Source organism: Triturus cristatus, chromosome 3_2, assembly GCF_964204655.1.
Source record: "Triturus cristatus chromosome 3_2, aTriCri1.1, whole genome shotgun sequence".
Classification (NCBI taxonomy): Eukaryota; Metazoa; Chordata; class Amphibia; order Caudata; family Salamandridae; genus Triturus; species Triturus cristatus.
Genome location: NC_140584.1, coordinates 789641913 through 789668291, shown reverse-complemented (window position 1 = coordinate 789668291; position 26379 = coordinate 789641913). Strand labels below are relative to the sequence as shown.

The window sequence follows — 26379 nt, the reverse complement described above, 5'->3', positions numbered from 1 at the left end:
CAGTATATGATACCCAGGTTTAGAGGAACACATGGTCACCCCATCGATATTTGATGCTCCTTCTCTTGAAGAACACTGTGGTAAAGAGGAGCTACTGGCAAGTTTGCATCAAAAAGAGTCACAAAAAAAGCCTCTATAAAAGAAATTAGCAGCCATTATTCATCAGCAGTGAGTTTCTTTTTCTGGGCTTTTAAATGTGCACTTTACCCTGAAGTAGAGTTTGTTCAACGACTCTAGCATGACTTAAGGGCAAATATCATGGGTGTGGATGGGGTTATTAAGCAAGCTTCATTAACAGTCTGGTTCTTAGAAAACATTTGGCAACACAGACTGTGTAAATAACCTCACTTATGCCACTTGGAAGCCACTGTCCACCACTACTGCCACAGCCACTCATTAATAATCAGATGGAAGCCATGCTACATTTAAGGGCAGGCTACCCGACTGTTGAACTATCATTTTATTAATGGAGATGCTCATGGGCCAAGAGGTATCTTGTTCCCCTGGTAGTTGAGAGATACCTTGAATGTGTACTGCTATTAAACATTAATGTGGGCTCTGTAGGAAACTTTCAACTTTGGTCACCAGTTAATTTGAAATTGTAAACATAACTCACTCACAGATCCTATCAGTGAGACTGGCCCACTGTCTTTACTGCAATCCTTACAAAGCATTACCACTATGAATGAAATTCAATTGTGTAAAGCTTTACTTTGTTTCCAGCCTCTACGTTGTTCACTTCTAATCTGTTTTTCTGTATTTGTTCATATATTAGGATTCTTAAGCCAATTCCTTTTGATTTCACTAAAATTACACATAAAAAATGTTAACCTATAGGGACTAAAATGTTTAGTTATTGGGGCTTTCAGCAAGTCCTCTTCATTCATTGGCCTGCTGTTGTGTCATTCATATTTTGATTCCACCCAATACAGCATACAGAATGAGGCAGTAGGCCAACCCACTTCAGCCATTTGCTAACTTCACTGTGAATCACAGCATTCTGCTCTTTCACAAGAACCACATCCGTGCACAAAGTAGTACCTGTCAGTGCCAAGAACTACTATGGCAAGGTGTTCTTTATGGGACTAAAAAAAATATTTGCTTTTAACTTGTATTTTTTTTTATATTGTCGAGGGCACATTTAGCACAATGAAGTTTTAAGAAAACCATAACAAAACAAGCTTTGGCAAAGCCAAAAGGCTGGCAGTCAAAACCATACCTATTGGCAATGTCAGTCCTTGTTTAAATTCCAGTTTGTGACACATTCTGTACAGTGTTGCAGACCAAATTATTTGCAGTCCTTGCTTTCTAGGGCTAACAAATTACTTAATAAGTGTGAGATTTGTACATTTATTTGTGAGTCAACCAATAATACCTGAAAAGCGTATTTCAACTTTGATGGAGTTTTCTAATTTCTTGGCTCTTTATTACAATTGTATGTCATCGTGTGGAGGAAGTGGTCATTGGTTTAGTGCTTGGGAGCTTCTTCTCAGCGACACTTTCCATGATGGTCATCACAGCTGCAACAGCCTCTTCACAGGTGGGTTGGATCAGATCCTCGGGCAACTGAAATCCAAACTTGCCCTTGTCTCGCAACTCAATGGTGAAAGCAAATTCGACACCCTGGTCATGCACCCAGTCCTGTGAGGTCCCGGTGGCGGGATCTACAAAATTTAAACAAAAGACCACAAGCGGTAACTACAGGTGCCCGGGTAGCATTGCCAAGTTTAATGCATAGAGTGCAAATTCCTATTCTATTTCTTTGTCATGTTCCTTCTGCCCCTTAAACAGATTCCCTGATTGCCTGGCATAGCTAAAGTTGAGATGATAGTGTTGTAAGCATTGCTTTTGAGAGACATGCCCATCCCCTAGTTTATACCTGTGTTACACCCCAGTTCACGTGACATATCATGTATCAGAGCAAATAGGGTACACACATCATGATGTATTTGAGCGTTTTTTTTTCTCCCGCTGATGATTCACTAGTCTATGCAGGTGATGTGTGATACCGCATGCTGTACTATATGGCATAACAGCTCGATGGATCTGTATAATGTACAGTATGTGAACTGTGAAAATGTCAATGAAAAAATATGTTACAAAAAAAAGCATTGCTTTTGAGAGGGGGATATTTATAAATTAAATGAACCTTCCTTTTCAACAGATTGTCATAAGGCTTAAAATACAGAGGGGGAGATTTACAAAAAAAGCACGCAACGCAGCACAGCCCCCCACGAGACTGTGCTGCGTTACACAACAGGGAGGAAGAAAGAGAGCACCTTATCTTCAGAGTTTGCACCTTGATTAATGCACGTTCCCTATGAAAACATGCCTTTAAATTTGCTATATTCATGGAAGCTCAAACAGTGGACTTAGCTTTTATCATTGAAATCTGGGCAGATGTTGCTTCTGGCCCAGACCTGGCCCTTGCCGTCCCAAGGGGCTGCACTATTTTTAAGCAAGATAGAGCAGGAAAAAGGGGAGGTGGGCTAGCTATAATACATCAAAGTAGTTGGAAAGAGACATTTAATACCGTAAATAATCAGTCAACTTTAGAATCTCCCTATTTAAAATCTTAATAGACAATCGGTACTCTTTTAATGGCCTATTGTTTTATCGTCGGCCAGGCCCCAGGGCAGACTTTCTAAATACAGTAGGGCTGTCCCTGGATGTGTTATCTCATTCATCTGACTTCACCATTTTAGGTGACTTTAATTTACATTTTGAAGATCCAGCAGACAGGTTCGCTGTACAGTTTACTGACACTATGAACAGCTTAGGTCTTACTCAGCAAGTAACCGGCAGCACTCACCTAGCAGGGCACTTGTTGGATGGCATCTTTTCCAACAATAGTGCTCTGCAATGTCTTCCATCGCTCCCGCTTACCTGGTCAGATCACAAAGCTGTTATATTTTCTCTTTCTCCTCATCAAATAGGGTTTCAAAACTCAAGAAATAACCATACTAGACGTTTCCGACCATGGAACAAAATCCAACTTATGACTCTTGAAAGCTCTCTATCCTTAAACCCCACTAAACACAATAACGACCCCAACATAGCTGCAGTTGCATTTGAAAAATGGCTTCTTAACTCTATCGACCAGGTCCTACCTGAGAAATCTATCACTAAACAAGGAGCTAGACACTCCGAGCCCTGGTTTACCGAACAACTTAGACTCCAAAATCAGAACTGTCGTCGTCTGGAAAGGAAGTGGAGGTCCAACTATGATACGAATGATAGATTTTTGTACAAACAATCATTACTAGACTATAAACGACTAATACAGGAGGAGAAGACCCGATATTTCTCCTCAGCCATATTAGCAGCTAAGAACTCATCTAAAGAATTATTTGCTACGGTAAAAAAGTTAGCCAAACCCCCTGAAATAGCCAATACACCTGAAAGCCAGACTTTCTGTGACTCCTTGGCCAGCATAAAGTTAAATTAGTTTACAGTGGCTTCTCTGCCTCCCTGTCTCAATGTGTGACTGTTTCACAAGTTAAATTGGTCACCTCTATAGAAGAAGGCATGATAACAACCCCAAACTCTATGAAGCCTCCAGAACTATTATACTTCCCATTCCTAACAGCTGATCAGGTCATCAAACTACTCTTATCTACCAAATCGGGATCCCCTCTAGACCCTTGCCCCCCAAAGTTCTTTCATCTTCTATCAGGAACAATTGCTCCCTATATTGACCTCATTGTCAATCAAATGTTCTCCTCACGCATTTTTCCTAGTAAATGGAAACTAGCTTCAGATCTTCCCCTTCTAAAGAAAGCTAATCTTGATGGGGCCGATCCTAATAGTACCGCCCTATCTCAAGACTTCCATTGCCAGCTAAGATAGTTGAGATGGCCATGAACACAGCATTATCTGAAGAAATCGAGACAAATGCTTTCCTAGATGCCACTCAGTTTGGCTTCCGGAAACACCACAGTACGGAACTGGCACTGATATCTGCGTCAGAACAAAATAGGCACTTGTGCTGCTTGACCTCTCTGCTGCATTTGACACTGTCAATCATATAACATTACTGGAATGCCTTGAGAGGATAGGCATAAAAGGAAAAACTCTCTTCTTACTTATCTCCTTTCTGTCCGATAGAAAACAATTTGTTGCGCTCTCTGAATTTACGTCACATAATTTCACACCTCCTTGTGGTGTCCCTCAGGGCTCATCATTGAGCCCCACCCTTTGTAACGTCTACGTTGCCCCATTGGCGCAGCTTATCAGATCACTGGGATTCTCAACAATTTCCTATGCTGACGACACCCAAATCTTGGTGTCGGTGACAGGACACTCTCAGATACGGCATCACCGTTTTATACCTGCCTCCATCAAGTTGGAGACTGGATGGCTACCACCTGTTTGAAGTTGAATTCCAACAAAACCGAGTTGTTACTCTTTGGCAATAACACCACCTTCTGGTCCCCAATCCTTTGGCCATCGGAATTGGACCCTCTGCCCACCCCCTCGGAGAAAGTAAAAAAACCTAGGTGTCACCTTTGAGTCATGTGAACCAGATTACCTCAGCATCTTTTTATATGCTAAAACTTCTGAGAAAGATTCTCCCGTTCATCCCTGTGATCTTCGTAAGCTGGTGATCTCTGCTTTGGTTCTATCCAGAGCCGATTACTGCAACAGTCTTTTCATCAATCTCAGGTCCAAAAGCCTGACTAAACTACAGATCGTGCAAAATGCTGCAGCCTGTCTTCTGTTGAATATTCCTAAACATAAATAGGCCACTGCAGCTCTAAGACAATTAGCATTTGTTGCCAGTGAAACGTTGGATTGTGTTTAAAGTCCTGTGCATTGCATTTAAAGCAACTCATGACAATAGGGCCAGTCTTTTTCAAGCAAATTCATCACTTGTATGTCCCTGCGCGTTAGCTACGCTCAGTTCAAACCCACAATCTGGTGATCCCTAGGTTCAAGAAAAGTGCCTGGGGTGGTAGATGCTTTCTAGTCGGGACTACCACACTCTGGAGTTCACTTCCCCAAAGGTTAAAAGACGAGACTCAACTGTTGGCATTCAGGAAGGTGCTAGAAGACATGGTTGTTTAACCTCTGATTCTGAGCTAAGATCTTACGACACAGGTTTACTGGATGAGCTAGTACCTTGACACCCTCGGGTAATTGGATTGCACTTTAAAAATGTATTTTTCATTTCATTTAATTTCATATGGCTCTCTTTCCCTTGCGCCGGCGCTGATTTCAGTGGCTGTGCACCATGCACACACCTTAGCGCAATAGCACTTGGGTGTGTGCATGAGTCCAGCATAGGCTTTGTACAGGAAGGGTACCCTTCGTATTCAAAATACGATGAATAGATACGATGGAATGCTTTTCCTACGTTGTATGTGTGCTGCACAGTGCAATACACATGCAAAATCGGAAAAGCACGGAGAAATAAAAGCATAACTTTTGGTGCAAAACCCTGACTACAAATCTTTGTAAATATGGTTTTGCGTCAAAAGGCATGGGTGGTTGCATGGGAACGCCCATGGTCCACCCATTTAACACCCCCTTGGTGTTAAGTAATGCAAAGCAGTGACTCTCGCTGATTTGCGCTGCTTTAAGGGTGCTTTCCATTTCCGAGTGTAAAACAAGTTTGTGCTGCGAAGTAAATAGCAAAAAAATATTTCACACTGGTTAGCGTTACTTTTGTAACGCTAACCCAACACAAATGTATGTAAATCTCCCCCATAATTCTGTTATTTTGCGGGGTTTTGCAGGGTCATTTCTATGGTTGTGTAAGTTATGCAGGCAGTTTGTTTTTAATACGATCCATAGGACGGGATTGGCTGCAGGTAGCTCTAACCACTAACTGCCTCAATCATGAAACCTGTTGCATCGCTGCATGATAACAGCGATGCACCCGTTTTCACTGCGCCCTCCTTGCAACAGGATGGATGCGCCTTATTTAATGTACGGCGCTCCATGACGCAAGGAGTTACAGATACATCAGCATTTCTGACGTATCTGTAGGTGCAAAAGTGGCGCATTGCTGGGGTGTGTCTGAAAACAGACGCAACTCCAGCAATGTGTCCTTTCATATGGGGTAAGATATTGACTCAATAGCGTCCTAGAAGTGGCGCACTGAAATCTTATAGATTTCAATGCGCCACTTCTTGAAGGCTTTTTGCGGGGTAACTCCCACCCTGCATACATTATTCCTGGCGCAGGTATAATGTGGCACAGGTTGACGCATCTGCCTAGGGCGCAACATGGCGGATTTTTTACACTGCCGGTGCGTTAAAAAAAGTGATGCAACGGCAGTGTAATAGTGTCGCAAGGCCTCATTAAGAAGGCCCTAAAAGATTTGAGTCTGACAGCAGCAACCTCTGATGCCACTCGTGAGCCTCCTACCCTTAGATTTCTAATGGCAGCCACTGGCAGGGGTCCCCCGTAGTCAGACTGGAGGCTCATTAAAAGCGACCCCATTGGCACTCTTCTGAATACCCAGCTTTTTGGAAAATGTCTTTGCTTTCTGAGTTTTTCCTCAGGGCTTTGCAGTTGAGCGTGACTACAACAAAGGCTATACAAAGCTTGGCAGAATGGGGGCAGGCCCCATAGAAGACATTATTGCCATTGTTATTGGTACAATTGTTATAAGTATTAGTATTATTACTTCTCTCAAAATATCCAAAGTTCCTACTCCATGGGTTTTTTCTAAAAGAAATTAAAAAAGTGATCGCGCAGAACAGAATGTACTGTGGGATCCATCATCTCACCCACGCGCCCCCTTTCTTACTGACCATTCAGAGGCTCGCGGCTCTTTTCAGCAATGCCAACTGCCTGCGCAGATGACTTATTTAATGACTGCAGCATTTTGGTACATCATGGCTGTTTATTTCATAAATACTTTTAAACCGTATAGCTTTTTGCCAATTTCTTTTAGACCTGGGCTGTATAATTCCCCATTTTGTCACATTACATCACACTTTTTTGGGGTGACTCCCCCTCAAGCTCCATCCCTGAGTTTTGCTAACATCCTGCATTCCATTCCAGTCATTCTTGACCGCACATCAGTTTCAGAATCCACCAGCTGCCACTCCACCTGGAGCCCACCTGCGGACCGTGGCTCCCTACAACCCCCCCCCCCCCCCCACCACCCCCACTAAATATTGTCTTCCTCATAGCTTAAGATTCAGAGTGCAGCCACGTGACTAGATCTTACACAAAGTACTGTAGAAAGGTCCAACTTTATATTCAGTGCCATGATGTTGTTTCAGCGCCTCCGCAGCCTTTTCAGCAATGTCCATCTGTTGGAAGGAAACGCACACCTGTCAAGGACTCTTACAATTGATCAAACTATACTTTTAAGAGTTGGTATAAAACTCCGACTCTCTTCTGTTACTCTCTACAATTGTTAACCATAAACCGCCGTAAAAAACGAAAGAAAATTCAGGAAAAAAGAGCACAGAAAGCTGTACCTTTTTGCCCAAAATCGCACTTCGCCTCATGACCATCAACTTTTAGGGCCCTATCACAAGTGGACAATAAAACGACATAGTGTTCCCTTTCCCAGAGTGACCGATTCTAGGAGGAAGAGTAATTCAGTGGGATGTTGAGTTGACTGTGAGTGTATTCACAGCAATGAGGAATTACATGGGGAATCGGGAATTTTACTCCTGAGCCCCCCAGACATTTCCCATCTTTCTATGGAGTTTCATCTAGAGATTTCGGCTGCTTTCATCAGTCTATGCATCAGAGGGACTCACCATGGATTTGTGGATTATGTCGATTTATCGCAGCTATCGTAATCCTGATGGCTGGTAATTTATTAACAGTCCAACCGAGATTAGCATAGGACTAGTAATGAGACCCCTTGATACTAAGTTAGATGCTTAGTTGGCAAACTGGCACAATGTCATCAAAGTAAAGGAATCCAGAATTGTAATACATCAGTCTTTTATATAACAGCACGAAAGTAGAGAACAACAGTAGGATTTACAACAATATCCTGAAACATCTAATCAACCTCTGGCTTGCCTCTGCAATACGGTGACCTAACTAAATGGAGTGATAATGTGAGCAGAAATGGCTCCGATAGGGCTTCCCTCATTGTTAAGTAACCTTAGAAAACAAACTAGGAAAGCAAAAAGGAATATTTAATGGGATGGTTCAATATGGGAGAGAGTGGCGGCTGGTGACATTTGAAAGTGGTGACGCGTAAAAGTCCTAGAAGAGTGCCTGGTGGCGAGTTTGACCATCATAATCGGGGTTTGGGGGGTTCTCCCTCCTAGAAATGTTTGAAAAAAGATTGAGAAAATAGTGCATATTTGAGAAAGCAGGAAGTGACTTTGGCAAGCATTTGTGGCAAGTGCTGAGCAATTCATCTCCCAGTCTCTCGGCTCCTAGAAACCGACCCTAAGTAAGCCAGTGTGTAACCTCCAAATTATTAATTTCGATATTTCCCCCCCCCCAAAAAAAGGAATCCCTCGCATGGCAGAAATATCCTGCTGCTGCATGAAGCAGTGAGAGAGGTCTGTCGCAGCTGGGGAAAACAGCCAGGCTCATACCTGACGTCTTCATAGTGCATTATACAGGGACATTTTATGGATTTTAGGGACCCTGGCCAGACATATTTTGGACCCTCTTCAGGATAGCTTTGAATTTATGATCCAATTTCAGCTTGTTCATGCCCAGTTGGCCACGTCACTGACAGTGCACAGACACACAATCAAATTCTAAATGTATTCACATCTAATATTCAGGGATAGTGGTGTGTGCTTTCAATATTGCAACACAACAGTAGCTCACTAATATTAATGCAAATAATCTCTATGACCCCCCCCCCCCCCCCCATTTCTCATTTGTGACGACCTGGTTTGATCTAAAAGAAACTTTTTTTTAAGGATGTTGCATGAAACACAAACACAACATTTCTCAGCACCCCCATTCAAAATAAATTACAATGGTATTTAAAACTATCTGTTTAAGAATTAATTACTTTTATCAGGACAAGACTCTGCAGAATAGATTAAAAAACTGGAAAAAACTAGTGGTTTAATCTTGCTGCACACTCTATAGTTCCTATGAATTCCTATTGGCTAGTGCTCAGCCCCAGGGCCAACCGAATACGACACCACAAAAGCAAAAGTTAACACAGTAGCGGAAGAAGCACTTTATAGTAAAGAAAAGATCATTTCAATTTCTTCACTTTAAATTACAAAGATTATAGCATGTCATAATTCAAATCTAGAGAAGCACAAAACACCATATCTGTATTTTGTATTCTTTCTTTTATTTCTTGTTTCCACAGTTATTATGGACATGGACACAACCTACATGTTCCGTCCCTAACATAGGGACTTCTTCAGGGCCTAAGTTTGGCAGGTAATAGCCAAACCCATTGTTCAAAACTAAACTGAGGTCCTTGTTAAAAATCCCTTAGAACCGGTATTTCTGAAAACTTTTATATTTACAATATGCGGCTATTGGTGAAGACCTTTCATATGTGGCCAAACTCAGTGTGCTCCAAAACCTTTCAATGATGATATCTTTAAGGAGTCAATTCAGTCTACATCTCCCATATGGTAGTCTCTATAAGTCTCATCATGAACCCCAAACCTAATAGCGAGAAGAAAAAATAAATAGTCGAAATATTGGTTCTAAGAGATTGATAACAAGGGCCGCAGTTTTTCAATGCATACAAGGTACATTGTGTAAAAGTGTTAAATCCAAAATTTTCTTGGAACAGAACTGGTCATACCTTTTTTAGTACTGTATTTTGTCGTTTTAGTCTTGTTTTGGTTTAGATAAAGATGACTTAGTTTTCTAAACTGGTGTGGTATCCATTTGTAGTGTTTTCACTGTATTACTGCATGTGTGCACACATGCCTTACACACTGCCTCTGAGATAAGTATGTCTGCTCGTGCCAAGCTACCAAGGGGGTGAGCAGAGATTATTTTAGAAGTGTACCCCCCTTACCCTGACTAGGAAGAAGGGTCCCTACTTGCTTGGACAAAGATGCAAACCGTTGCCAACTTTCGACCCCCATTTCTAACATTCACTATATGCATTATAACATTTTTCAAGTCCACTTTAAGACAATTGGGTCCTCCATATTAAGGCCTCAATTGCTAGTGATGGGGTAGATTTAGATATGGGTGCGAACAGGTGGTTTGCAGGAGTGTCGTAAGTAGAAGTTTGTGGGAGTCTTCCTACCTCTGAAGGGTTTCCCCCACAAAAATATCATCAGATTAAATCAACAGATATTTACCTGTGTAGAGACACATTAGATACTAGAACATACAGATTCCGGTGAGGAAACCATCAAAATGTAATGTTACTAAGCAGTAAACTATTTAATAGGTGTTATCAATCACTCCTTAACTCTTTCAAACACCAAGATATTGGTATGTAATGATTGCATTCAACAACACTTACTCTGGACAAAGTAAGTGTTGTTGAATGCGATAATTGTCCAGATAATTGGGGTAAGGATTCCCAGAGGTGGGGGGAGGGTTGGGGGGGCACCGGGGTAGGGGTAGGGGGTGGGTGCAGCAGATTAAAAAACAAATCAAATCCTCATTTGCCTTTATTTTGATTGTACCTATGTCATTTCTAAAGTAATGGCTTTGGAACTAGGTTGGTTTAAGTGCTGGTGTTGGTCACTCCAAACTCAAATTCCTATTTTAATGTTAGGTTTCTCGGTTAACCTATCATGAGTCTTTTACAGATTTTGTCCTGGAATGTCAATGGTTTGCGTACTAGACCGAGAAGGAACAAGATTCACCAGCTCAGGTCATTATTCTTCAGGAAACACATCTCCTTAAAGAAGAGACAGTCTCTCTTTTAAAAAATAAAAGAAGGGTGGGCTCGTACGTCTGCACTAGCCAGACAGCAAATTATTATTAGGAAAGTTTATAAAGCGCCTGGTTACGCAAAAGCGTGTCCTCGCGCTACACTTGCAAGAACTCAGAACAGAGGAGAGGAGGGGTTCAGTTACATTGAAAAGAGGTGAGTTTTTAGGTTCTTGCGGAAACTGGATTCCGAGGGGTCAAGGCGGAGATTAAGAGGCAGAGCATTCCAGCATTTAGCTGCCAGGTGGCGGAAAGAGCGTCCACCCATACGGGCCTTTCTGATTCTAGGGACCACCAATAGACCTCTGTGAGAGGAACGCAAAGCACGCGAGGGTACGTGCTTGGTGGCTAGGTTCTGGAGCGGTACCGGCGCTTTCCGCGCAAGAATGCGATGACATGTACAGAGGGCCTTGAATTCCACTCTGCGCCTTACAGGTAGCCAGTGAAGGCTATGAAGAGCCGCTTTGGAGTCTGATCTTTTGGGGAGTTTTAAAATGAGGCGGGCTGCCGCATTCTGTAATACTTGGAGGCGTTTTACTGCCTTACAGGTGGCACCTAGATAAAGTAGGTTGCCATAGTCCAGGCGAGATGTCACAAGGGCATGTACCAGCGTTTTCCGGGCGGACATGGGGAGGAGGGCAAGGACCCTGTGTAAGATTTTTAAGACGCTGAAACAGACACCCGCTACCCGGTTTATTTGGGGACCAAAGGACATCTCAGCATCAAACCATACACCAAGGTTCTTGACCGCCTGACGAGGTACCGGAGCTTCCCCCAGGCAGGGGGGCCACCACGCAGATGACCAGGCGGAGGGGCTCCCCCCCACCACGAGCACCTCTGTCTTGCTTCCGTTTAGTTTAAGGCAATTGGTAGACATCCAAGTAGCAAGATCTTGCATGCAAGCCTTAAAACTACTTGAAGCAAGTCCGGGTTCTCGCGATAGGGAGATGACCAGTTGTGTGTCGTCTGCGTATGACACGATTTCCACACCATGACTCGCGGCAATCGAAGCCACTGGGGAGATGTAAAGATTGAATAGGGTCGGGCTCAGGGACGATCCTTGAGGAACGCCCTGTCCCAGATCCATGGCTTTAGAGTAATGGTCGCCCAGGCGGACTTGGAAGCTTCTTCCAGTCAGGAAGGATTGGATCCATAAGAGTGCAGCTTCAGATATTCCCCCATCATTTAAACACTGTAGCAAGTTGGCGTGAGCTACAGTGTCGAATGCTGCGCTCAAGTCCAATAAGATGAGGGCCATAGTCTGACCCTCATCCGCCCCCTGACGAAGAGCCTCCGCTGCAGTTAAGAGAGCAGATTCTGTGGAATGACGGGGACGGAAACCGAATTGCGTCTTGTGCAATAATGCCGCTTTTTCGACAAAGTCCATCAGTTGTGAGTTGACCAGTTTTTCGGCTACTTTGGCCAAGTAGGGGAGAAGGGAGATAGGGCGAAGATTCTCAAGCTTCTCGAAACTGATGGTCGGTTTTTTCCTAAGGGGTAGGACCACCGCCTTTTTCCAGTCTTTAGGTACAGTGGAGATACTAAAAGATGTATTAAGTAGGTGCCTGATATAGGGTTCTAATACCACTAGGCTGTCTGCCAGGCGCTTAGGGGTAGTGGGGTCTCGAGGAGAACCCGACTTCACTGATTTGCAGATTTTTACGAGGTCTTCAGGTGGAGGGATAGCAAAGTGGGTCAGTCTGATTCTGTTGTTCCATTCCCTGGGGCTTTCGATGAATTCTGCACCCGCTCTGGGTTGTGTTGGGAACGCTGCGTAAATTGTTGCTATTTTCTCCGAGAAAAAATTAGCAATTCTATTGCACGCGTCAGGGGAACAGTCATCTGGGACACTGGAAGATTTCCCGCTCGAAAGGGTTTTGTAAAGTGAGAACAGCTCTTTAGTAGAATTACTGGCTTCACTAACTCTAAGCGTATAGTATGCAGTTTTGCTCTTTCTAATTTGACCGTGATAGAGTCGCCTCTCGGTTAGGTAGGCGGCTCTAGATTCTTTGGAGAAGGTCTTGCGCCATTCTCTTTCGAGTTTCTTCAGTGCAGATTTCAAGGATCTAAGTTCTTCGTTGAACCATGGAGCTGTTTTTTGTACACGGCCCCCGGAATTCGTTTTTTTTGATTTTTGAAGAGGAGCCGTGCAATCAAGTGCCTCAGTGATACGTAAGCATAGATTGGTGTTGGCTGAATCTGCGTCAGCCCCCCCTGGGCTTCCCCCTTTAACCAGTGCCTCGCCGAATTTACTCTGGGAGAAGGTGGCCCAGTTACGCCTAAGATGATATAGCAAAGCCGGCTGCGGAGGTCTATATCCAGGGATTCGAATAGTAAAGGGAACTAAATAATGATCCGACCAGGGGATGGGAATAGGGGATTTAGATTCTACTTCCTCCCAATTTGCAAATATTGGGTCCAAAAGATGGCCCAGCTGATGTGTAGGGCCGTTCACTATTTGTGTCAGCTGGAGAGCACCTAATGCCTGGCTGAAGTTCGTGCTTGTACTGTTTGATGGGTTGTTGAAATGCAAGTTGAGATCACCAAGTACCAGAAATTTATTGTTGCATAAAGCAGTCTCCATGATACCTTCTATTAGGCTTTCCTCAAACTTGGCAATGGGACCAGGGGGTCTGTAAACTAGCATGCCCTTTAGCGTGTAGCTGTTGTTCACTTTAATGGTGAATTTCCCAGCCTCGCTATCCAGAATAGGGGCACTTTCAAATTGGCATTGCAGACTTTCGCGGGCAATAATTGCAATGCCCCCTCCTCTGCCAGTGGTTCTGTCTTGTCTATATATAGTGTATCCCTCTGGTAATGCCTCAAGTGCATCGGCTGTAGACTCATGATCTAGCCATGTTTCTGTAAGGAACATAAGGTCCCATTTAGTCTCAGCGAGAAGATCATGTAGGTCCAACTTATGTTTCCTTAGTGAACGCACGTTGAGTAGTCCACAGTGTATAATGTGGTCGCTGGTGGCCGGGTTCTTGTCAAGGACATAGTGAAATTGGCAGTGTTCACAACCTGTAGTGTTTTCTACATGTAGCTTGTGCATGCATGACACGGTGATCGTACGAAGTAAGGCAAGTAAATCCTGCTTGCTCCATCTTATGCGGTCGTTCCGGGGGGCATGGGGTCTGGCCCTGGACCGCGTTCGATCGCGGACGGGCGCAGACAGGCTTGACTTTGGCTCGACTTCGGCGCGATGCCGGCGCGCCCGCTGCGCTCGGCCGCTGCGCGTTCGGAAAGGGCACATTGATAGAGGACAGAGAGGCGTGGCCTCACAAGTGGGCGTGTCAGCGGTAGCGGGCGCGCGAAGGAGTCAGCGCGTTTCCTCACCACAGCAACGCTCGGGACAGCAGAGCAGAGCTTCGCGATTTCCCAGGGCTAGCAGGTCAGTGGGTGCTCAGGGTGTAAGTGCTCAGATTAAAACAAGAACGAAAAGCAAAGTTTTTAAAAACTATTTACAGACAAACCTCCCGGCTTTCGCCTCAGGAGTGCTTACAAGGTAATGGCGCGCTTGTCAATCAGCGCGAGTATATAAGCAGGAAAAGGGGCGTGGCCTAAGTAGGCGTGGCCTCACAAGTGGGCGTGTCAGCGGTAGCGGGCGCGCGAAGGAGTCAGCGCGTTTCCTCACCACAGCAACGCTCGGGACAGCAGAGCAGAGCTTCGCGATTTCCCAGGGCTAGCAGGTCAGTGGGTGCTCAGGGTGTAAGTGCTCAGATTAAAACAAGAACGAAAAGCAAAGTTTTTAAAAACGATTTACAGACAAACCTCCCGGCTTCCGCCTCAGGAGTGCTTACAAGGTAATGGCGCGCTTGTCAATCAGCGCGAGTATATAAGCAGGGAAAGGGGCGTGGCCTAAGTAGGCGTGGCCTCACAAGTGGGCGTGTCAGCGGTAGCGGGCGCGCGAAGGAGTCAGCGCGTTTCCTCACCACAGCAACGCTCGGGACAGCAGAGCAGAGCTTCGCGATTTCCCAGGGCTAGCAGGTCAGTGGGTGCTCAGGGTGTAAGTGCTCAGATTAAAACAAGAACGAAAAGCAAAGTTTTAAAAAACGATTTACAGACAAACCTCCCGGCTTCCGCCTCAGGAGTGCTTACAAGGTAATGGCGCGCTTGTCAATCAGCGCGAGTATATAAGCAGGAAAAGGGGCGTGGCCTAAGTAGGCGTGGCCTCACAAGTGGGCGTGTCAGCGGTAGCGGGCGCGCGAAGGAGTCAGCGCGTTTCCTCACCACAGCAACGCTCGGGACAGCAGAGCAGAGCTTCGCGATTTCCCAGGGCTAGCAGGTCAGTGGGTGCTCAGGGTGTAAGTGCTCAGATTAAAACAAGAACGAAAAGCAAAGTTTTAAAAAACGATTTACAGACAAACCTCCCGGCTTCCGCCTCAGGAGTGCTTACAAGGTAATGGCGCGCTTGTCAATCAGCGCGAGTATATAAGCAGGAAAAGGGGCGTGGCCTAAGTAGGCGTGGCCTCACAAGTGGGCGTGTCAGCGGTAGCGGGCGCGCGAAGGAGTCAGCGCGTTTCCTCACCACAGCAACGCTCGGGACAGCAGAGCAGAGCTTCGCGATTTCCCAGGGCTAGCAGGTCAGTGGGTGCTCAGGGTGTAAGTGCTCAGATTAAAACAAGAACGAAAAGCAACGTTTTTAAAAACGATTTACAGACAAACCTCCCGGCTTCCGCCTCAGGAGTGCTTACAAGGTAATGGCGCGCTTGTCAATCAGCGCGAGTATATAAGCAGGAAAAGGGGCGTGGCCTCACAAGTGGGCGTGTCAGCGGTAGCGGGCGCGCGAAGGAGTCAGCGCGTTTCCTCACCACAGCAACGCTCGGGACAGCAGAGCAGAGCTTCGCGATTTCCCAGGGCTAGCAGGTCAGCGGGTGCTCAGGGTGTAAGTGCTCAGATTAAAACAAGAACGAAAAGCAAAGTTTTTAAAAACGATTTACAGACAAACCTCCCGGCTTCCGCCTCAGGAGTGCTTACAAGGAAATGGCGCGCTTGTCAATCAGCGTGAGTATATAAGCAGGAAAAGGGGCGTGGCCTAAGTAGGCGTGGCCTCACAAGTGGGCGTGTCAGCGGTAGCGGGCGCGCGAAGGAGTCAGCGCGTTTCCTCACCACAGCAACGCTCGGGACAGCAGAGCAGAGCTTCGCGATTTCCCAGGGCTAGCAGGTCAGTGGGTGCTCAGGGTGTAAGTGCTCAGATTAAAACAAGAACGAAAAGCAAAGTTTTTAAAAACGATTTACAGACAAACCTCCCGGCTTCCGCCTCAGGAGTGCTTACAAGGTAAATATCAGAGGGGTCCTAATTATATTTAAGAAATCAGCCTAAGCGTACATTTTACAGCAGCTAGTTGACCTAGGTGGCAGATGGGCTATCATTAAAGTTATGATAATGGGGACTTTGTTTGCCTTGGTTGATTATTATGGACCCAATCAAGACGACCTCTCCTGTCTTAAGACTATTTTCTCTCATTTATTAGACTTTCCTGAACCGATAATTCTAGCTGGGGACTTTAACATCATCTTGAACCCTGCATTGGATAACACTCCAAATAGTAGAGCCATGGTCCCTTCAAAATCTCGGGACTTCCTATTAGAGGCAATGAAACAATTTGCTTTCTCACATATATGGAGGGAAAGATCAGGTCAGCAGCCAGGCATATCGTTTCAAAATTACAAATATCAGCACCAATCTAGAATAGATTACGTGCTGATAAGTAACTCGCTAAGAGGCAGAGTCAACAAAATTTCATACCTGGCTGACCATCTTTCAGATCATTCAGGTATCCTTTTGGGTCTAGATTGTCAATTATCTTGTCCTACCAGGATATGGTCGTTTGACTGTTCCATACTCTTGGAATAAGAGGAGATCTCTTTTTTACAACAAGAAACCGAATGATTTCTGAAAACAAACTTATGGTCAACTCCTATAACTCTCTAAAAGCTTTTTTGCACAGCCAAATAACCAGCAGGTCATGCTTTAGAAATAAAAGATATAAAGAAGAGGTTTTATCTATTGAAGGAAAGCTGAAGGACACAGAGGCCGAATTAATCAGCCAAGCCTCCCTTGAAATCCAGCAAGAACGAAAGGCTAAGTGGGCTAGTCTAAAGGGCCAGTTAGAGAACATCTTGCACTCTAGGCTTACTCGTAGATGGGAGGCCAGTAAAGTTGCCCATTTCGAGTATGGGGAGGGGGCAGGCAAGCTCCTTGCGTGGAAATCCAAAGTAGACCGGGTGAGGAACCATATTAAAGAAATTATATGGGGTAATGATACCTTTTCTTCAGATGGGGAAATTAATCAGGCTTTTCAGACCTATTTTCAGGACATCTATTGGGAAGATAAAAGCCTGGATATTCTTAGTGCCCAGAGTTGGTTGGGAGATATCCCTCTTCCCTCCCTGAAGCCCGATCAACAACAGCATTTAGATCAGGTTTTTACTCAGACCGAGGTCAGAGAAGCTATTCAACGCTGTAAGAACGGGAAGGCAGCGGGCCCTGACGGCCTTCCAGCTGAGATCTATAAGATATTGGGGGATAAGATCATCCCCACTCTCACGTTGCTTTTTAATCAGGTGTTAGAGGCCGGCCTAGGGCTCCCAGCTTCATGGAATGATGCCACAATGATCTTGATCTTGAAACCTGGGAAAGCTCCATCAAGCTGCGGGTCATATAGACCTATATCACTCTTGAACGCAGATTATAAAATCTTTACTTCAATTCTAGTAGCAAGATTGGGTCTCGTGGTGGGGGATATCCTCCACTCAGATCAGAAGGGCTTCGTCAGGGGCCGGCAGCTTTCTGACCTCACTTATGACTTCATCAGAGCAATTGATCTGGCTTCTGCATATTCCCTTCCATTAGTAGCCATGACTTTGGACGCCACCAAGGCCTTCGACAGAGTGAATTGGATCTATCTGTCGGAGGTCTTGAGGAAATTTAACCTAGGGGAAAAGTTTTGCTGAATGGTCCAGTCGATTTATCAGAATCCAACTGCCGGACTCCTTGTTAATGGGAATATTACTGACTCCTTTAAGATCACAAGAGGGACCAGACAGGGTTGCCCACTCTCCCCTCTCCTTTTCGATCTATATATTAAGGCATTCGCTCAACGGCTTAGAGATGATCCCAATATCCAGCCTTTTAAGTATGGGGAGTGGGAGAGGAAGGTAGCCCTGTACGCTGACGGTATCTTAGTTCTTTCTGCTAATTTGCAGTCAGCTTTTCCAGCTGTTATTAGTCTAGCCCTGGAGTTCGGTTCTGTCTCAGGCTATGAAATCAATGCCTCAAAGACGGAAATAATGACTTGGAATCTTGAAGGGACTCAGCACCAGATCAGTTCCAAAATGAGATACTTGGGAGTCAATGTTCTTCAAGACATCACTAAGATTGCCGAGACCAACATGGCTATGGTGGCAAGGGACTGCCAGAGGCTAATGAAATCTTGGGCCCTACTCCCCTTTCCATTATAGGCAGGGTCAATTTGATTAAGATGTCGATACTCCCGAAGATCACCTTTCTTTTTAATTGTATTCCCCCTTCATTTTGAAAAATCTACCATCGATAAGTTACAGAGGGAAATCAACTCATTTGTTTGGGCGTACAAATCACCCAGGATTGCCTGGAAAAAGCTGAGGCGGAGGAGAGAAAAGGGAGGCCTAGCTTTACCAGATCTCCAGCTGTATGCCTGGGCTTTCCAACTTTCACATTCACGTATGCTGTTGAGAATGCCTGTGAACACTGGTGCGGGGCGGATGTTTTTGGCTATGCTTAGAGGCACCAAATTTTCAGAGGAGGGTTTCCTGTTAAAAGTCGGGTATCCGAAGTTTAAAAAAAAAGTCAAGCTGAAGGGTCTGGCTAAAACCTGGGCCAAATTGAGGGGCTCAGTGGTGCTTGGTTATTTTTTTCAGCTTGGTTTCCCTCTGGGATTCCCCGGGGGCTCCAGAGTGTTTAAAGGACAGGTTGGCAATACCTTTGAGAGAAGCTGGGTTAGCGGTTTGGGGGGGCCTGCTCCCTGGAGGCACCCTTGTTTCATGGGAACAACCTGAGGGAAAGGTTGGAGTAGGTATTTCCAGATTTAAATATCTTCAACTGGTAAGCTGGGTACAATCCCACCCACAACTAAATTGTAAGAACGCTGCGGGTTGTGGTAGCTTCTTAGAACGCCAGCTTGTGACCAAACCCCCAGGGAAGAAGGAAGTCTCTTTTTGGTATCAAGCCATGCTTGAAGATGTGGACGGTGAATTCAATCTTGCTGAGGAATTGTGGGGTGGCTCCTTACCGACACAGGACTGTGCTCAAATGTGGCAGAATTCTTGTAAGACCTTACATGAAGTAGTGAAACTAGCCTGGTTAAAAAGGGACCACCTGTTTACCATCCACAGGGCCTATTTCTCTCCTCACAAACTGTCAAAAATTAATAAAGGGCCACCGGTAAGTTGCAGGAAATGTGGGCAGGTTTCTGCCTCTGACATCCACATGTTCAAGGAATGTCCAGCCTTGGCTTCCTTTTGGGAAAGTGTTGGAAACTTTTTGACAAGCACCTTGGGATGCCCTATTAACATCGACTTACCCTTAATTATATTCGGCTCTGCAAATAAAGTTATCTGTCCTGCTGAAGCTCTGCTTTTCTATACTATCCTCCTAGCAAGGAGGCAAATCTGTATAAGATGGACAGAATCAACCCCCCCCCTCTTTCCTAGACTGGCAGACTTCAGTTTTGGCGGTTTCTAAGTTGGATCTTGCCAGATCAGGCAGTAAAAAGAAGAGAGCATTGGAACTTTCTGCAACTCAGATGGGGCTCAGAGATGATGGGCTGAGTGCTTTTTGTTTCTTCCCTGAGACCTATGATCATGCCACTAATACTCTTCGGGCTAAGTCAGGTATTGGAAGTTTCTCTGGTAGTCCTACGAAGAGAGTCATCTAGGTCTTGGAGCTTGGCAGAAGAGGTATCTCAGTTGGTTTCTTCATTGATACCCAAGTTGGTCTGGTACCAGTAGGCGGGACTCCATCTCCAATGGCCTAGGTTCCTCAGCTTGCTGAGAGTGGGTACAAACACCTAGGGTGTGATTTGAAGTGAGGTTGGTGGCGAATGAGGATAAAAAGAAAACAAACCACACTTACTCTGAGGCACTCATAATTGAGGCCTAAATCTGAGCAATAATGTGCCTAAATCATATTTGGAGTTTCTTAAAACTCCCAAGTATGAAAGCAATATTACTTTTTAAAATATTAGTGTGTCCAAAACGAGGTACATGTCATGCTTTTGTAGGTTTGACCTATTTATACTCAAAAACCTTAATGCATAAATTGTGATACTGCAATAGGTAAATACAGAATACCAATAAGGTGTAGTCTAAGGGTGTGATGTATTCTTGGGCAAGACCTGAATAGTGTCCTATTGCTGTACCTCACTGCACTTTTTCCATCTGACCTTCGATATCTCTCCTCTATTTACTTCACTTGATCCCCAACTTCTTCTCTGTCTTTACCTCACCATTCTATTTCTTCCTCCTTGTCACTACTACCTTACCCTTTCTCTACCACACCACTCCCCTCACTTCTCTGTCTCGTGTCTCTACCCCTCACATCTCCCTCACTGCCTCATCTCTCTCTCTCTCTCGCCACCACTCTCTCTTGTCACTACTCTCTCTACTTAATTTCTCAATAAACCTCACCATTAGTTCACTAGCTAACTTCTCCACCTCCTCCCTCACTCAATCTGCCTCTGTCCCCTTTCATTCACCTCTCTCAATATCTCACTCCTTTCTGGCTACCTTTATTTGTCTACCCCTACCACCTTTTCTCTATCATCAACTCCTCTGCTCATCTTGCTCTCTCACACAAACAAATATATATCTCTGGACCTCCTTCTCCATTTCAAATCACTCTCTCCACCTCATCTATCTCCCTTAATCTCTTTCAATATACATCTCTCTACTTCACCATCTCTACTTCTTTTTCTCTCTCACAACACTTTACCTCCTTATAAGCCTCATTCCCCCTTCTCAAGTTTAAATATGTCTCTCACCTTGCTATTTTAGCTCAATACCACATTTCTCTTTCTACCCTTCATCCGTATTTTACCTGACCAAGTTTTCTATACCCCTTCTCATTTTACTTTCTGTATCTTGTATCTCCGTTTACCCTCTAGTCTCTTTGTCTTCATGTATCTCTCACTGCCTCAACCTCTAGCTGATTCACCACTTTTTCTCAATACCTCTCTCTACATCACAAAGTGGAGTACTGTACTCCTCTGTCTCTCTCTACATTTCCTTCTCCCAGTTTTTTATCTCTCTCTCTACTTCTCTACCACACTCTAAATCCAAACCTATTTCTTCTTCTCTTTCTCTACTACATTTTCCTCTTTTTGGCTCTCCTTTTTGTTCCTTATGACTACTCACATGTTTCTATTTACTGTACTTCTCTCTCTACCCTACTCTGCCATATCCTTTTACATCATCCTTTTCCGTCCTTCTCCCTCTACTTCATATTTCTTGCTATAATTTTCTCTTTATGTTTCTGTCCATATCTTGTACCATGCCCTGATCCATTTTCAGCAGGGTCACAGGCAAATATCTAGCATAGGTAGACCATACACATAAAGAGGAAAATAGGGACAAGGCAGGAGAAGAGAAATTAGGAGAAATCAATTGGATTTTAACCAATGTAAAAGTGAAAATCCCTAAAGTAGTGCTTTAATTTCACTCTGCAGCAGGAATGCTTGTAGAAAAACGGGATATATTTGTGATTGCAACTAAAGTTATGATTTCAAGCCATATGTCTTCATATTTTGCACTAGTCTGCTAAATAACAAGTCACTCCCGGCATGTTTTATTCTGTGATGGGAGCAAGAAGCTGATTAGAGACTAAGGGCCTTATTACGGAAGTGGTTGGACCGTCATCGACAGCCCGTTGGTGGTGGTCCGACTTCCAACAGCCCTTCGATCTGACTGCCGGATTACAGTCCCAGTAAGTTGAACCACAGCGGTCAGGGGGGAGACCGCCACCTCTGCTGGGATCAGTGATTCAGATGGGGTGGCGATCGGAATAATATTCCCGAATGGCGACGCTGCTGAGGCAGGCACCACCATCGGGATTATGATATATTGTTTCAAGAGCCTTTTCATGTCGAGGAGACTGCCATGAAAAGGCTGTCAGAAACGGTATTTGGGGGCCCCAAACAGGGCCCCTGTCCGTCATGGGCCAATGTAAAGTGGCTCTGGGGGCACAAGGAGTTCCCGCACTCACCTACATGCACCGTGTACCATGCATGGCACACGGTGCATGGCACACGGTGCATGGAGGTGCAGTAGGTGCTCCATACCATGGATGCTTGTGCTGCGCCCCTTTTTCCTTGGCCGCAGCACAAGCTGCCGTGGTATGGAGCACATTCTGTTCACCAGCACGTTGGGCACATCAAAATGCGGCAGTAGGACTGGTGTCTGCTTGTCAGCCGGTCTCCTGACTGACTCAATAGTGGGTGGCGATCCGACCGACGGCTATCATAATAAGGCCTAAATTCCACATAAAATGTCGTTGTTACTTTTAAAATAGTCTAGATACAAACACACAAAAAATATCTTTAGCAATGCTTGTTCAAGTTGTCTTTTGGTACTGTTGGACTGATGGATATCAGGCACCATGAACACTCATTTCTGAGGGTTCTACATATAATTCAGTATTGTTTATCATCACAAGGGCCTGAATGAGCTAAAAAGGTGTAATAAAGTCAAAGTTGCTCCAAATGGGGAGTGGGAGGCTGGGGGCTTCACAATATATCTTGTCTAGGTTCCCACAAATCCGTACAATGTCACTGAGTGGGTGCAAATGAAGCACCAACTGTTTGCCACCATCCCACAATTTTGAAATGTGGCTGTGTAGTTACCAGTTGCATCGTAAAATGTATGTTTGTTGAGAGGTGCCCGTGTATCTTAAAAGGAAAGATGCTGCTTTTGAAAAGCAAATGTTGACATGGGACCACTGCCCATGTGCCAATCAGTTACCATCCCAACTCGGTTGTCAGGAAGATCGACGGTCTGCAACTCGCAAATAGGACGGGGGCGCTGCTTTCATGCCCCTCCTTTTTGCAACATCCCCATGAAGGACTTTTCTGACTCGTAAAAGGGATTTTGTACACAGTAAAAATGTATTTTGCATTTGCAGTCCCTATGATTTTCAGAATCAGAGGCTTTGCAACTGCAAGATTAAAAGGTACATCAGGCCTGCCCTCAGAGAACTGTGGCAGCCACATAAATAAAGGTGTCAGATCGTTGGACCATGGGGTGGTGCAATTTATGCTATGCAGGTCAATGTTGAGGGCTGGATCTAGAATTGAAAGCAGGAGGTCAGTACACAGCCTTGACGCTATTCACAGATGAACTTTCTTGCCAATAAAGGTGACGGCTCTGAATCAAGGGCCGGTCCATGTAACGGAGCAGCTTGCTGCAATCATTATCAATATCTATGTTTGCATGTGGGATGTATGTGCATAACATCAACCCAGCCAAGAGCCAGCAGGAGACTGTACAGGGTCAGAGGTGGAGACATTTTTGGAGTTAAATGTTTTGCATTAACACGACATTGACGCAAAGACACGCTAATGATATTTGTAAAGAGAACTCATGTTCATTCACGTTTAGATGGACTGTAGCTAATGTGGGCCTGCATTTTAAAATGTCTATTGTCGTTGGACATTTTGTTTTGTGACACTTGAACATTTTGTTTCCAGGTAAGCTGGAGTTCTCATTATAAAATGTAATGCTTTTTCCTTCTTTCTCGTAAAATGTTTTCTTTTCTTCACAGGGAAGAGATGGAAAACAGACAGGCCCAGAGGAGGAACTTGATCCAAGGGGACCCAAGGACTTGATGGTCAGGCTCTGGGCCATTAGTGAGGGAGGAAAGGTGAGACATCATGAGGAGCTCCCAACTCCTTCTGTAAGCCCAAGTCATTGGAAGAAAGGTAACACAGGCCCTACTAAGAGGCCCACAGTCATCACTGAATCCTCACACTTTCCAGTGTCTTTTCACTAAGGTGGACCCAAGAGAGACTCAGAGGGAAATATGCTCATACCTGCTCTCAGGATATACATGCCAAGTCACCATGAATAGTGATATCACTCCAGAGTAGGTTAAGAACACTCCTCGGTGCCCATCAAGAGAGAAAGAAGAGGTGTGTCCCTGCCCGGGGTGGAGAGAAAGGAAGCAATGTTGTATCATAAAAGGTGTGGGTTGGTCTCAAAGGCCTGCGTGAGCTAGGATATCATTAGTTGTAAATATTCCCAGAATTGCTGTATCCGCCTATTCAGAGAGCCATGGTTCAGCATGGTTTTGCCCTGTGGAGTTTGAAAATCCAGTTCTGCAGAGTTTGGCGCCTAGCCAGCTGCCTATGTGGAATTTCCACTAGTGTGAAACTCACATGCAGGACTTCATGACCTGTTGACCAAGATGAAGGCAGTGCAGAATTTCTTCTGTGAACCATACTATATGTCCCTATAGTAGAGCAGGCACAGCAGACAAAGACTTGAGCCTACTATTGTTTAGGTTAACTCCAAACCAAAACACAGTTTCAGGTTCATAATTCAAATTTGGAAAAAATGGGGCTGTAAGATCAGTGCTGGCAATGCCGAGCTCTCGAAGTGTTATTAGGTTAAAGGAGTGATGGCTGAATGATTCCACGAGTGAATATCTTTCATCTTTTGGTTCCCTTGTATTCAAAGACCACAGTAATAAAATGTATTGTTTTTAAATTATTATTATTTGGTAGACCATGAACTATAATCTACATTTTCCGTTTATATGAGAAGTAGGGGTCTCTAAGAAAGCAAATATTCTGGGTCGTTCCTTAGGTATTTTAGGCAATTTGTGCAGTCCACAAATGGGCACTTTAGTTTCAACAGGGCTGGGTAGGGATTACAGGAGAGGAATTTTAACAGTGTGGCCATTATACGTCACCCTTTTTTTAATTTTGCTTTTGGCATGTTGTCAGCTATGGGGAGGGTTTATGCCTTCAAGTAGGAGGGGAGGTGTTGGGGGTGAGTGGAAGGTGGCCTATCGGGCAAGGTGCCGTTTTTCAAGATGGACCAGCACTGTAGTAGTAGATTAGCTTTATTCGATTTTTGTTACATAAAATCATAAAAGCGACAATTCATATATATACATATCAATACAAATCATTACAATAAATAACATTTAGTTAAAACAGTATTAAATCAATTCAGACGAGTTCGCTAATCTCCAAGTTCCGTTTTCTAAGAACTCTTTTTAAAAAACCGGACATAACCATAGTACAGGTAGCATTTCCCAATCGCTGCAGACTAAGGAACGCAGGACGGCATTGACGACAAGCACCTTGCTTCAAGTACTGTCTGATCCACCTATTACGCTCACTCCCATATAATTTACAGAACAGTACTACATGGAAGGTGGATTGTGCAGAAATACTATTACAAGGGCAAGGCACCAGGGCTCTAGACCAGTCATTTTTGGTTGGATATGTAAGTAAACAATGAAATAGGTTAAACCTAAATCTTGTCAAAATGAATCGGTCGAAGCCCAGGTTACACATGGTTAGATATGGCTGGATTGTGCAGGTGGTCAGTGACAATTGATGTTCACTCACTGTTTTCTTTGTTATTTCTCCTACACACCTGAGAAGTTCAAAATGGGCCATACATAGCCTCTTTAATTCTGATTTTGAGACATTCAAAATTGAAGCTGGGATGCTGAAAAACTCCGGCCTTTGGATATCAGTAAATATTTTCCTGATATACTCAAGCCAGGGTATACTCTTGGCGTTATCTAGTCCTATGACATCTTTCATTATTTCCTGATTTAAGCCAAGGGCCACTGAGACCCATACTCTACGCCAGAGTAGGACAGGTTGCATATATAATCCATCCCCAGTTCCTGATGGCAATTAAAGACTGATGTACCTTTCGGTAGAGCTAATAAGTATCTGGAAAAGTTATTTTCTTCAACTTGTATCGCCGATGTATCCTGGTACCCCCAGATCCCTGCCCCATATAACGCTACACTTGTGCATTTAGATTTATAAATCTTTAGCATGACCTCAGGGGGTCTTTTGCCAAGCTTAGCGGCAAAGTTCTTTAATGCTCCTATGGTGCGTTTAAAAGATAGGGTCCTATTCTTGACCTCAGGCACCCAGGAGCCGGAACCCTCAATTATAACCCCGAGGTATGGAAAAGTTTTAGTATGCTCAATTACAAGCTCCGATGCTCTAAGATTTTTACAGCTTGGACGAGCCTTAACACACTGCATCACATATGATTTTTTAGCATTGATCATAAGGCCCCTTTCTTCCATAAATTCAAGATATTTTGTAAGGGCTTTCTTTGCTCTGACCTTCGTTCTCGCCATTAGTACCGCGTCGTCCGCATACAGAAGCGATACAATTGACTTGTTACAGTACTTTGGGGAGTCTATTTTACAAGCGAGCAGTTCCTCCGCAAGTTTATTCGTATAAAGGGTAAAAAGAAAGGGGGCCAATACACACCCTTGTCTAACCCCTTTTTCTATCCTGAAGGGCCCAGTGCACTCCCCTCTCAACC

At 44.5% G+C, this 26379-nt stretch overlaps 1 protein-coding gene across 5 annotated transcripts in view; it reads right to left on the bottom strand.

Moving 5' to 3' along the window:
- The window catches only part of CPO (carboxypeptidase O), a 523455-nt gene that overhangs the window by 24666 nt on the left and 472410 nt on the right, over positions 1-26379 (bottom strand). For all 5 annotated transcript variants that reach the window (XM_085648890.1, XM_085648886.1, XM_085648887.1 and 2 more), the window contains 2 exons: positions 7184-7268; positions 1376-1664 (listed from right to left, as the gene is read on the bottom strand). In XM_085648890.1, the coding sequence (XP_085505016.1) occupies positions 1441-1664; positions 7184-7268 (309 nt within the window). In that variant the 3' untranslated portion in view covers positions 1376-1440. The remainder of the gene's footprint in view (positions 1-1375; positions 1665-7183; positions 7269-26379) is intronic.